Source organism: Seriola dumerili, unplaced genomic scaffold (genome assembly GCF_002260705.1).
Source record: "Seriola dumerili isolate Sdu_G_001 unplaced genomic scaffold, Sdu_1.0 BDQW01000169.1, whole genome shotgun sequence".
NCBI lineage: Eukaryota > Metazoa > Chordata > Actinopteri > Carangiformes > Carangidae > Seriola > Seriola dumerili.
Window position 1 is genome coordinate 5,457,472 of NW_019174424.1, and position 13,577 is coordinate 5,471,048.

Genomic DNA, 13,577 nt, shown 5'->3' on the forward strand with positions numbered 1-13,577 from the left:
TATATATATAAATATATATATACTTCACTGTTCTTTGTTCATTCTTTTCAAATGAAGCTCAAAATTGTTACCATTGTTACATTGTCTCAGGTTGATGCAGTCAGAGGCAGAAGCCATATATATGTCATCGCCATAGTTAGCAGGCTGTGTGCTAACACTCCATCTATGGGAGGGTACACCAGCCAACAGGACTCTGTAAAACAATGACCATTCTCACAGGCTAAACTCCTCTTGACCCTCTCTCTGTCACCTTACCACCGAGTCCAACACAGTGGAAAGATACAGCAAAATAAGCAAAGATAGAGAGAGACATAAATCTCATATACTGTTATGTAAGGATTGACTTAATAAGAGAAATTCCTGAAAAATAGTTGCTGAATGCACTCTCCTCCAAAAAACATTCTACTGCACTCTACTGTGCTACTGCAATAACCTCTGTGGGTGTAATTCAGAGAGAGAGGGAAACCCCTCCCCTCTTGTCATCACAGTATGTCAACTCAGCAGTGAGAGCAGATGAAGATTCAAAGGGGAGAGGGAGACACAGACAGAGACAGAGAGAGAAAGGAGAGCTCTTTGCATGAGATAAGAGACTACTGATTCCTTCTTTTTTATATATTTTATTTGCTGGTATCAGCATCTAGTGTATCCACTTTTTCCACGAGTCACACAGACAGCTGAGGCAACTCTGGAAAAAGTTGAGAAGAGAGGAGAAGAGAAGAGAAGAGAAGAGCTGGACCATTTGACTGTGGAGAGTCCCCACGTTTATCTTTTGGTCGTTTTAACTTTCCTTACACTGATCTGGACTGTCTTTCCCTCTCCACCATGGCAGGCAGGTGGAACATCCTGATACTGGGTGAGTCACATCTGTCAACCATTTGCAAATGGAAAATCATCTGTTGTGAGAAAGCTTAAAAATGTTCTGTACTCGTAGAAAGGAAACCAACTGGCCGCAGTAGCCTACAAGCTTATGTCAATTTATGTTTCTGTATTTATTTTAAGATGAAATTTCAGACAAAGTATAGTAGCTATTAAGGACACTATATATATTAAAAAAAAAAAAATAGATTAACGACTACTAATAGTTAAGTCAAGTCGATTTTATATAATAACATCTATTTCTAAATTCCATGTTTTATCACTTTGTTGTATCACCACTGAGATAAAATCTGCCAGCAACTTATCTAAGCTTGAAGTCTGGGTGTTAGCATGAGAAAGTGTAATACCGAGCACAGCAGCGTTTTTCTTTCCAGGCACTTTTTCACAGAAAACCTCTGTTCTTCTGCTTTTAAAGTGATATTTATACACTCTGACCTCACACAGTTGTCTCCCAATAGTTACCATAGTTACACACATCTGTCTTCAGAGGAGGAAACACTATGTGTTGCCATGGTACAAAATAACAACACTGCAATTCACTGAAATATTTTAGAATGTCAGAATCACAAGCCGTTTTGTGGTTTGTTTGTTTGTTTGTTTGTTTTTTGTTTGTTTGTTTTCCTGGATTTAAATAAATCAGTTTACATAGTAATAATAATAATAATAATAATAATAATAATAATAATAATAACTTTAATTATATAGCATTTTTCAAAACAAAGTTACAAAGTGCTGTAAAAACATAAAAACAAAACAATAAAAGACACAGAGAAGAGAGGCAATGTGTAGTGCATAAGTACGTGTGTTAAAACAATGAGATCAATAGAGCAACAAAAGAAAATAAAACCAAAAGTAAGGACCAATGTTAAAATTTAAATCAAGAATTAAAAGCTGCTTTATACAAGTGTGTTTTGAGTAGTGATTTGAACAGGTGCAACGACTCAGCACGCCTGACCACACATCATGAGTTCAGCTGTGCAGAGAGCAAAACAAATTATCTGACAACCCTTAAATACATTAGTTCTACATTATGTCAATGAGTTCCTCCATAAGTTACTCTTTATGTTCTCCTTATGTTAGTTATTATATGATCAGTTACGAAAATCACCAGAAACATGCTGTACATTCCATTTAGCTCTCATATCAACAGTGTCAAGGTGACCATTTTTACAAGGAAAAAAACTAAAGGTAAAACAAATAGTGAAAATGTTAAAAAAAACAATTTGACAGCTGATGCCTGAGCAGCAAACATCTCTAAATATAAACAAATAAAACCAACTTTCTTCAGTAACTGTACTTAATTCAATATATAGATGAATGATATAAAAGATTATGTAACTGCACTTTCTTCCTGTTTTCACATATATTCAAACATCTGGTGTCATTCTGGCAACCACTGAGGAATGACTTTGCACTCAGGCTATTTTGTGTTTGCACAATGCCGACTGATGCTCCCTCACTCATAGGAAGCAGAGTTCTCCAGGCACCCTTACGTTGTTGGTTTTGATTTTTGAATGGTGCAGATGCTGTTGGAACAATCTCAGGAAATGAGACAAGAGAATGAGGGCATTTACCTTTTCTGCAGAGTATTTTTTAAACTCTGTGTGGTCAAATGATGTGGTCAAACGGATCCTAATGCCCCTGCAGCTACACAGTCATAGAGTTAGTGTCGATTAAATGGGTACTCGTGTAGTAGATGTTGCAATAATGTTCAGAAGGTGATGAGCTGACTGTTGCCTGCTTACTTTTTCAGCTCTGTGCTTCTTTCTCATCATGGTGCGGTCAAAACCATCCTGTGAAGAAGGATACAGTCGTGAGAACAAAAGATGCGTCGGTATGAAAAACAAATTTATCTTCACACATAGCCTGCCATTTTATGGCATTTGTCACAGGTTGCTCATCTTTGCATTCAGAAATTAGAAATATAGGCTATAACATGGTTTGCTGAATGATTTCTGTGCAAGATCACGTATAAAAATTGAAAAAAAAAACTTTCTGCTTTAAAAAGAGACTGCTGCAATATTTAGGTTTAGATCAATCTAAAATATATATTTCATTCAAGCACTTAGTTATGGGACATCCATCCTTTTCATATCCCTGTTTCCTTAAGATTATGATGAATGTAAAGTTGTTGAAGACTATCCTGATCATGGGCGGTGTGGAGAGGATGCAAAATGTTTCAACACGAATGGCAGCTACTACTGCCAATGTGCTGATGGCTTCAGATCAACAATGAATGTGACGTTTACAGCTGATTCACCTGCACAATGTAAAGGTAAGTCATCTTTAATATTGAATGGCAGATTCTCTGATTCATATTTGCAGTCCTTATTTAGATATGAAAACTCTGTCATTCATGTTTTGCTTTAAGATATCAACGAGTGTTTGGAAGAAGAAAACCTCTGTGGACCTAATGCTGCCTGTTCTAACACAAATCCATATTACTCCTGCATTTGTAAGGCTGGATTCATCTCCAGTACTGGAGTGGAAAGTTTTCGTCATGGTGACAATGTCACATGTGGAGGTGAGATGCTTATCAGTGTGAGTGTTGTGCTGCAGGGATACAATATGTGATTAGTGTGTCTCTCTATGTGGTTATGGGGAGAAAACACTGATAACGGTTTCCGCTCTCAGCTGTTCTTAAATGTCTTCTTCCTCTTCATATAGATGTTGATGAATGTCTGCATGAAAATGTGTGCGTTCAGAATGCATCATGCGTCAACACACCAGGCAGTTATCACTGTGTCAACATATCTGGCTTTCAACTGAAATCTGGCAAATCTAACTTCTCTGGGAATCAGGAACAAGGTGAAGATAAGGGCTGTGACATGATATGAAATGAGTCTTATGTTGTTATAATAATATAATAATATATATTTAATGAATAACTAAGCAAAAGTGGAGCATAATTGAACCAAGATTAAAAATTAAAAATTGATTTTAGGTCTGTTAGTTGATCGTTAATACTTATTTAAAACTTGTCTGGTAATAAATGCAGGTCGGTTTAGTGAGTCCTCTGTTTTACCTCTATCTGGCCTGCTTTGTGTTTTTCATTTGATATATTATCTGTAAAAAATACTATCACGGACCATTTTGGATATGAACGTTTGAGTGGACCAGGATATTTATTGTTCCATCAGTACTGACTGAAACACACAGTGCAACCATTTTCCTCTCCATGATTAGTTTCCATTTCAGATATTTGTGTGATTGATAAGACAATCTGTGGAAATGGAACCTGCCACCGTGGAGCCAGCGGCCATTACTGTGTATGCCACGCAGGCTTCACTAACTATGGCAGAAATGAGTCTCGCTGCACTGGTAAGAACACAGCAGCACCCAACTTTTTCAAACATCTATTGCTGCACCAGAGTTTGTTCAGTAAATATATAAACATGAGTATAGGTATCCTCATGATATGAATCCTATGGTCATCAGCAAGCTCATTTAATGAATCAAACTTGTTTCCTCAGCATTAGAGTGTGATGTATTCAAAGATATGAGCGGTCTGACAGAGGTAACTCCACACCAGAAAATGTTTTATCAACAAATATTCAAACATATATTTAAAACGTCTGTTGTCTCATACTTATGTCACATTTTCCCCAAATCGCCCTCCAAGAAATTTCCAGTTGCACGTGATCTCATGGCGCAGTTGAAGGAGAGCTGTCTGCAACTTACAGAGAGTGAAAGTCCAGCAGAGCTTTATGGAGAGGACCTACTAAAGGTATGTCTGCGGTATTATTATGATTACAATTATAACAACAATTATACATTTATACATTTATATTAGGCAAAATCTCCCAGAGCCTCATAACCAGCACATAAACAGGAAGTTCTGCTCCCTTCAAGCTCTGTCACATGGCGTTCAGATGTCCGTGCACAACCTTGTAGACTGTTTATGTTGACCTGAGGTGGTATGCAGCCTGAAAGTCTGACTCGGTCTGACTCTGTCTCCTGTTTCTCCCTGCACATGCTTATGTTTCTCCCACGCTGTCCCTCCTCTCCTGTGGCTGCAGAGACTGTTGTCTATGATTGACGAGCTCTTGTCCGGCAGACCTTTCAATGATAACAGGAAAGTCTCCACCTTTCTGGACATAGTGGAGAACGCTGTGAGGATGATAGGACCCTTCACAGAGATCCCAGGAAAAAAGATATCCTCCACTCACACAGGTTAAATTGAAATATATAATGAAGCAGTTGTTGTTGTTTTTTCTTTTAATTTGCCCCCCCCCCCATTCTAAAAAACATGTACAATTCATTTACAAAAACAATTTGGTCTCTCAAGAGGTTTACTCTTCTTCAGATGTAATCTTTTTTTGGTAGATTTCTCTTTTGCTGAAATCTTTGCTGAAGACATGCAATGCATGTTCATAAATAGCTGATCTTTGTATCTGGGTCCAGAGTTGGAGCTGCTGGTCCATAAGGGAGCTGACTTACCCAAGGGGGCTGTGACTGTTTCATCTCAGCGAGCTAAGATGGACATCCAGCTGGAGACAGCTGCAGGAGACCCCTCCTCTAACCCTGGTAATGATCCTTCCTAATTTTCTAAATTCCTCATGAACGGAAAGATCTGAATGTAATGAATGTTGACTTAATCGAGTGTTATCCTGCTATGACTGGGACAGGCTTTACGATGGTGTCCTTGCTGACCTATGCAAACCTGGAAGACTCTGCAAAAGGCTTCTTTGGTGGGATGAAACCAAAGAAGAACGAAAGCTTTCAGATCAACTCCAAAGTGGTGACTGTCACCGTCAGTAACAGAAACACAAGTCACCTCAAAGAGCCCATCAACATGACTTTCTACCATCTGCATGAGGTAAAGAGGAAAGACTATATAATGACAAGACAAATATTACATCTTATTTCCATTTAAATTGGTCTATTCCTTTCTTTTACAGTCAAATGAAAGCCACACCTGTGTGTTCTGGGATTCCTCAGAGAAAGGAGGGACATGGTCCACTCGTGGCTGCAGAGTATTGGAGTCCAACCCTGAATACACTGTGTGTTCCTGCACCCATCTGAGCAGCTTTGCCGTGCTCATGGCACTCTATGACATACAGGTAAAAACTCTCAGTCGCATTCATGATAATACATAGCATATCATGACTCTCACAGTTGAGAGTCTACAGATGAAACTTCAGTCTATTTCTGTGTACAATAAGGTAACCCTTCTGTCTCTCTCTCTCTCTCTCTCTCTCTCTCTCTCTCTGTCCCAATAGAACAAGTTTGAGTTGCAGCTGATCAGCTGGGTGGGTCTGTCCCTTTCACTCATCTGCCTCTTCATCTGCATCCTGACGTTTTCTTTCATCCGCTCCATCAAAAGCACAAGAACCACCATCCACCTGCACCTCTGCATCAGCCTCTTCATTGCCATGCTTATCTTCCTTGCAGGCATCTCCCGTACAGAGAACCGGGTAAATACTCTAACAGCTTGTGTAGTCAAAAATTCATTCCTGCACTGTCCAGGCGAGTGCAGGAAAAGTTTTCGACACTTTCACAGGAATAGATGCAGAGTAACAACAAAAATACTGAATGATTTATGTGCGTGCTGAAGATTCATAAACAGCAATTCAGAAAGTAGTTTCTCCCTATTTCTTTCTCCCCATTCTGCAGCATCCTTTGTCCTTTTTTTTTTTCTCCACTGCTGTCATCCTCATCTCTCTCCCTCCTGCGTTAGGTTGGCTGTGCAGTGGTTGCAGGGCTGCTGCATTTCTTCTTCCTGGCAGCATTTTGCTGGATGTGTCTGGAGGGCATCCAACTTTTCAGGATGGTAGTCCTGGTCTTTAACACCAACTTCAAAACCCTACACATGATGGCAGGTGGCTATGGAGTCCCAGCTGTAATTGTCGCTATCTCTGCCTCAGTTAACGCTAAAGGATATGGCACTGAGAGATAGTAGGTTTCTTGTCCTGATGCTGATCTTGTTTTATTTTTAATTCAAGATTGAATCGCAGTTTATGTTGACATAGTCTGCTAAGTAAACTCTCAATATGCATTGCAGTTGTTGGTTAAACCTGGATTCCATTTGGAGTTTCTTTGGCCCTGTCTGTTTCATCATCATTGTAAGTAAGAAAATCACTGAGTTGAATACAGTAATATTCCTAAAATTGACTCCGGTGCCTTTTTAACACAAAAAAAAACCTTCCTTTACCTTTCAGGTGAACATCTTCTTCTTTCTCATCACTGTCTGGAAGTTGGCACAGAAGTTCTCAAGTTTAAATCCTGACCTGGATAAGTTGCAGAAAATAAGGTAAGTCAGCAGTTACCCACAAGCTACCGGCTACAATCAGGCACACGTATATTGTTTATGTATGTATGGACATGCTGTTTCTGTGTGAGTCAAGTATTTCCTATGCAGAAATGCACATTTTCTGTATCACTGACTCCCCCACTAAAGAGAAAGAAAAAGCTCTCTCCTGTGTATGAGTACGGATGTGCCTCAGATTTGGCCCATATGTACCTTTGTTGCCTCCTGCAGGGCATTCACTGTAACTGCAGTGGCTCAGCTCTGTGTGCTGGGCACCATGTGGATCTTTGGATGTTTCCAGTTTGAGGAGGGCACCATAGCCATGTCTTACCTGTTCACCATCCTAGGCAGCCTTCAGGGGGTTATGCTCTTCATCATGCACTGCCTGTTTTCTAAGCAGGTCGGTGATGCCTCTCGTCAAAATAAAGAACAAGAACTTTTCCTGGTGTCAAAACTCGTATTCTAATTCGTATTCTGGTTTAAGGTGAGGGAAGAATATGGAAACATCCTGTCGAAATTCTGTGCACCTCGGAGGAAGACCTACTCAGAGTTCGGCTACTCCCACTCCGGCAAAACTCATGTAAGCTGTTATGTATAAATTTCTCTGATTATGAGTCTGATTATGAGCCAATAATTGCAACATAGGAATGTGTGGAATTAAATGTCAGCATAGTTTAACGTTTGTAACATTTGTAATGAGATTGATGAAGAGACTTAATGAGGTTAATTCATTGGTTGTTCAGTTTTGGACAGCTTCCAAATGCAAACACACAATTCTTGTCCAGGGTTTGAAAATGACAAGGTATTATAGGAGCCAAGCCTTGTCTGGTAATGAAAGTGTGCTCTCAGTGTCTGTTGTGACTCATCTGACCCCCCACCCCCCCCCACCCCCCACCCTCTGTCATCCTCAGGCAACCAAGAGCAGCCAGGACACCGGAGAGTCTCACATCTGAGGAGCCTACAGTGACTTTGGAGCAAAGCATAACTCGTTTCCTGAAGACTGCTGTCTCACATACACAGCCAACTGCTGCACTCCCATTTGTGGCCAATGCACCCTTTTGCTTTACTGCAAAATGTTGTAAACAGCATTATCACAAGCTGGTCTTTGTATTTTTATGCTGTAGAAAAGGAACTGTTGGTTGTTAATTTAATACGAATTAATGATTTCCTTCAAAATGAGAAAATGACATTTGTCAGTGAGTTTTACCATAATACAGATTATTTTGTCATATGTAAGCAAAGCTGTTAACATGACCCATGAGTATTTGTCAAATGGTAAACAATGTCACTCATTTCAGAAAAAGAAATCTCCAAATGTTTCGATTTTTCACATGTGAATTTTTTTTTTTTATTGATATTGGACCAAAATATCAAAATGACAGATGATATGAAAAAAGACCTGTTTTATCAGGTAAATCTAATATAACTTAGTGGTGTCATCCAGGTACTTAATTCAACCAACAAAGACAATCTGAGTGATATTTTTAAGAGACAAGCACTTTCTTTTTATCCACAGTATTTAAATTGTTACCATGAGCAAAAAAAAGGAAAAAGGAGGACAATAGTGATAAAGAGATGGATTTTAAATATATGTTTGTGTATATATTGCTGGGTAATTCAATATATTTTAATATTTGACTGCATTCCTGCTCCATTCAGCATACTGTAACATCTTTAATGTATCTAGATATTTGAAAAGATTTTTTTATTTACTATGCTAAAATAGGTTTCAAAACTTGAATTTTCCCTTTTGTTATTATTGTTTATCGCACGTTTGGAATTTCTGATTGATGCTTATTGACTTATTATACTTATTAACATTTTCTGTCTTTCACAGTGTGAATTAATAATGGTGTCTGTGTGTGTGTGTGTGTGTGTGTGTGTGTGTGTGTGTGTGTGTGTGTGTGTGTGTGTGTGTGCGTGCGTGTGTGCGTGTGTGTGTGTGTGCATGTGTGCGTGCATGTGTGTGCGTGTGTGTGTGTGTGTGTGTTTGCGTGTGCATTTTAATATTTCTCATGCCTCTCTTGGAAGCTGGAATTATTTTATTTAAAATAAAGTTACTTTTGAACAGCTGAGAGACAAATCATTTTTCTTTAAAGTTCATTATGTAAGGGACCTTTTGCTCAAGAATAGCAACAACAAGACATCAACAAAAAAGTAATGAATGCAATATTTCCTTCCTTTCTTTCCACCTTCACATCTCCCTCGCCGTTTCAAAGCTCTTTGCTCACTGCTGGAGCACTTATCTGGCCAGTTCACATGAAAGATAGAAAGAGTTGTACATACTGAGGAAATGGAAGTGTTTCTCCTCTTCCTTCCTGTTTATGTCAGATCACAGGAACGATGGCTTCAAAAACTAATCGGTACTTGAATTTTAACAACCAAACAAACCTTAAGTAGCCCTGAAAACATGTCTTACTGTATAAAACATTTATACAGTAAATGTATAAACATTAATAAACTTTGGTAGCATTAATGTTGATGCATCTTTTGGTTTCTGGCTCCTGGTTTTTATATTTAATATATTCTAATGTATCCATCTGGATGATGTTCAGCATGGGATCCAAGTATTTTATTCTTGCAAACAAGATCCAACAAGTGTAGCAGAAACCCTTCAGGCATCTAATAATCATCATGCACTTCCAAACTCCTCTGATGTCTGTCTCTGTGCATCATGCCCCCTGTTATCTGTGTGTTTGGAGGGAATTATCATAAAGAATTAAAACACATTGGCGACAACTGACTTTGGATACGGCTGTTCCATCTAACACCGGATCAATATTACAAAATGAAAGCAATAACCTGAGATCACTTAAGGTTCAAAGCATCAGCAGAGGAGATGGATAGAAAGGAGGAAGGCAACCAGAGAGGGGAAGGAGGAAGGAAAATGCAGGTCTAGCATGTGGAGATAAAATCGCTGCCAAGCCTCTGGAGAGAGAGAGAGAGAGAGAGAGAGAGAGAGAGAGAGAGAAAACCCTAACCCAGGAGAAAGAGAAACTGTCAGAGAGGCATGGGAAAAGAAAGGAAGGAGGGTGAGAGTAAGTGATTTTGGACAAAAGTGATGAATGAATGAGGCGAATCACACAGCTCTGCAGACAAGTGAGACAGTTATTTATTCTGAGCCAAAACAAATTATTCTAGAGTTCATCTGGAGTCATCCGGAGGTAAGTTTCATTTATTATTCATAACCAGTTAATGGTAATAGTAATTCACTTCATAGATAAAATACTCAAAATACTTAAAATATAAGAAGCTATTTAATATGTAAGAAAGACTAGTGCATGGCTAAAGAGATGGATCTCTAAGAAAGCTGGGATTCTTCATTAAGTTCATGTATTTAATCCACTTTTATTATGAATGAGAAATGTGATGAGTTAAATAAAGATTCTGACATTGTGACTATACTGAAGACTTTAAGACATGGATAATGAAGGGGAGAGAGCTATTTAACATTAAAGAACCCTGTGTTCAGCAAAAGACAAATCAAATAAGAGATTTTGTGTCGCAGCCTTGATATATAAGAAAACAGTTTCCATGGTAGATGATATCATGGTTTCCAAGATAACTTTTTCTGTTACTGATGACTTCCTCCTAATTCTGAATATCCCATTTTTGTTTGGCAATTCCTCTGTAATTTACTCTCAGTCTCCAAGGAATCTGTTTCTTTTTCTGGAGTTACAGTCACTAGTGAAGAAGTTGATAAAATAAATTAACCACTTGAGCAGTTGTGAGTTATTGGTGCAGGCACAAGGAGGAGCAGTGGATTTTAGTCATTTTTACTCAAGCTCCAAATTATTATTTTTTTTAACCTTAGGAGGTCAGCGGCCTCAACAGAGTAGAGCGGTATCGACCACAAAGAGAGACTCAAAAAAATGTCTTTCCAGAAGATGGAAAAGAACCATATCAAATTTAGCTACAGGTCTGATCTCCTTTTTGTCTTCTTATATAAAGACATGTCAGCTCCTGGAACCTTTGCCATCAGAGGCCTCTTCTACGACTCCCATCCACATACCAAAGAAAATGTGTGTACATTATTTCTGTGCCCTTGTGACAAGGCAAAGATTGAAATCCTTCTGGATAGTGAAAATCCATTAACCTGTTGGTACACCATTCTGCTTATGGTTCAACATTATCAAATATCAAGTTGCAAAACGAAGACATGACTGTTTTCAAAGAGGGTAAAAGATGCTGTACATGAGCATGGCAGGTTTATGACAAGTGAAGGGTGGAAAGAAATGTGTTGAAAAGAAAGATTGTTGTGAAACAGACATACACAGTGTGTGGTCTGACAGCCTATTGTGCGAACTGATCAAATAGAAGCAGCAAAATCGAAACAAGTTAAAGTTCTGTTAAAAGTCTGACAATCCTCTCCTCAGGGCATCCACCCTGCCTACACAGTATATTGTGGATTTACCCACGTGCCTGGGACCTTACAGGGACCCTCCTCCAAATGAGACACATTGCAGTAAACTCACTATTTTCCACGAACAGTAGTATTTTTGAAAGTTTGCATTTGTGAGCATGCATCTATTGATTTATTCCCAGCTAGCACTTCAGTGTGCATGCACTTGCATGATTGGCAGAGACAAAAGCAGGGTTTAATCCACTCCTCTTCATTACTGCCTGAGAAACTGATGGTTTTCTAATTAAGGTCTAAATCCCAAGTGTCATTGGCAGACCACTTGCTGTAATCAGTGTCTGAGCTGCCCAGTGATACATGTATCATACTGATACACGATTTTGCATTCAAGACTACTCTGTCCCGCTGTCTATGATTTACTTGAGACACCTTTTAGCTAGCAGAACAGGATGACATAAAAACATTATTGGCTTTTTAACAGAAGTATTTTAACTTTGTCTGTAATTCTCTGTTCTCTCTTCTCTTCTAAGGTTGAGGACACCGTCTACACTTATGACTTAATTTTCTACCTCTTCTACACCATCCATCCTCCACCAGAGCATGAAGATGAATTCCTCTGAACAGCCAAGTACCTCGCTGAACAGCAGCACCTGGCCACCCATCAGCTCTTCAGGCTTGGGGATGTCCTGCTTCACTATGACATTTGGTGCCGTCTCCAACATCACCGCTCTGGGCATCCTGGTCAAGTCCCGTGTCCGCTTCCGCCGCCAGTCCAAAGCCCCATTTCTGCTATTAACAGTGGCTTTGCTAATGGCTGACTTCGGAAGTCATGTGATCCCAGGGGCCTTTGTCCTGTATTTGTATAAACAGGCAGAGAAGCAACCCACATTCTGTCAAATCTTTGGGGCGTGTATGGTGTTTTTTGGCTTATGCCCTTTGCTGTTGGGTTGTGCGATGGCAATGGAGCGCTGTGTGGCCATCACCAAGCCCTTTTTCCATGCTACTGTTGTTACAGTGACTCATGCGCGACGAGTTGTATTATTTCTAGCCTCTCTTGCATTGATGCTGGCAGTTCTACCCTTATTTGCTGTGGGGACTTATTCTGCCCAATTTCCCGGTACATGGTGTTTCTTACCGATCCATGATACACAGTCTACAGCTAACACCAGTCTGGCTCTGGCCTTCTCAGGTCTGGGCCTCACTGCACTCACTCTTTCCCTGCTGTGCAACATCCTGAGTGGTGTGGTACTGCTGAAGGCCAGAATAAATCCCCACAATGTCAATGCAAAATTAACAGCTCGCTGCACCTGTTGTCCATCTTCCGCGTCAACCTCCTCCGTGTTTTGGTCGTTGGATGTGGAGATGATGGCGCAACTGGTAGCGATCACTGTGGTTTCCTGTGTGTGCTGGAGTCCCTTTCTTGTGAGTGCTACTCTTTTAGATCACAGAATATGTTTCTAGAGCCATTCTGACAGTTAATATTCAGGTATTCAGGAATATTGTAGATCATACAGTAATAGCTACACCTCATCATCGTGAGCGATTCTGTGTTTTCTGCTTTTAGATCAACATTCTTGTGATGCAGTTGAACCGAAGCCCCAGAGAGTCAACTGACGTACCAGATGGGTTCACTCTTCTGTGCTTACGTATGGCCTCCTGGAATCAGATCTTGGACCCCTGGGTTTACATCTTACTGAGGAGAGCAGTGGTTTCCAGAGCTTGCTGTGCTTTCTACACCCACAGACCCAGAGTAACAGCTGATGGCTCATATGCAGGCACACGCGGGCAGACCTTCAGTCTGCAATAACCATGTTGCTCTTGGACTTTTTCTCTTACGGACTGCAATAAATGATTTCTTTAATGTTATGTGACAAATGTAAGCATGTCAAAGTTTGCTGTGTTATTTTCAACAGGGTTTACTGAGGCTCATGTTCAGTAAGCAAAGAATACACAAACCAGCAGTGTGAATAACAGATGGATACGGACTTTCACAACATTTCCCAACATTGATTTAGTAGTCTGTGCCGGTGCTACTATCAATTGCAGCCACCTGCGAATCGGGTGGCTGGGCAATTGGGCGGGGTTAATATT

At 39.8% G+C, this 13,577-nt stretch overlaps 2 protein-coding genes across 2 annotated transcripts; both read left to right on the forward strand.

The window, feature by feature from the left end:
* The first annotated feature begins 543 nt into the window (after positions 1-543).
* On the forward strand, positions 544-9,015 carry LOC111227251 (CD97 antigen-like). The gene is made up of 19 exons (XM_022752685.1): positions 544-853; positions 2,630-2,710; positions 2,987-3,151; positions 3,248-3,400; positions 3,544-3,684; positions 4,063-4,197; positions 4,350-4,393; positions 4,499-4,603; positions 4,896-5,049; positions 5,281-5,403; positions 5,505-5,695; positions 5,778-5,939; positions 6,099-6,293; positions 6,557-6,774; positions 6,881-6,941; positions 7,038-7,129; positions 7,358-7,526; positions 7,611-7,706; positions 8,038-9,015. Exons 1-19 carry the CDS (start codon positions 823-825, stop codon positions 8,077-8,079), a joined length of 2,358 nt encoding a protein of 785 aa, XP_022608406.1. The 5' UTR covers positions 544-822; the 3' UTR covers positions 8,080-9,015.
* Positions 9,016-12,092: 3,077 nt separating this feature from the next.
* LOC111227287 (prostaglandin E2 receptor EP1 subtype-like) lies at positions 12,093-13,293 on the forward strand. The gene is made up of 2 exons (XM_022752715.1): positions 12,093-12,908; positions 13,051-13,293. Exons 1-2 carry the CDS (start codon positions 12,093-12,095, stop codon positions 13,291-13,293), a joined length of 1,059 nt encoding a protein of 352 aa, XP_022608436.1.
* The last annotated feature ends 284 nt before the right edge of the window (positions 13,294-13,577 follow it).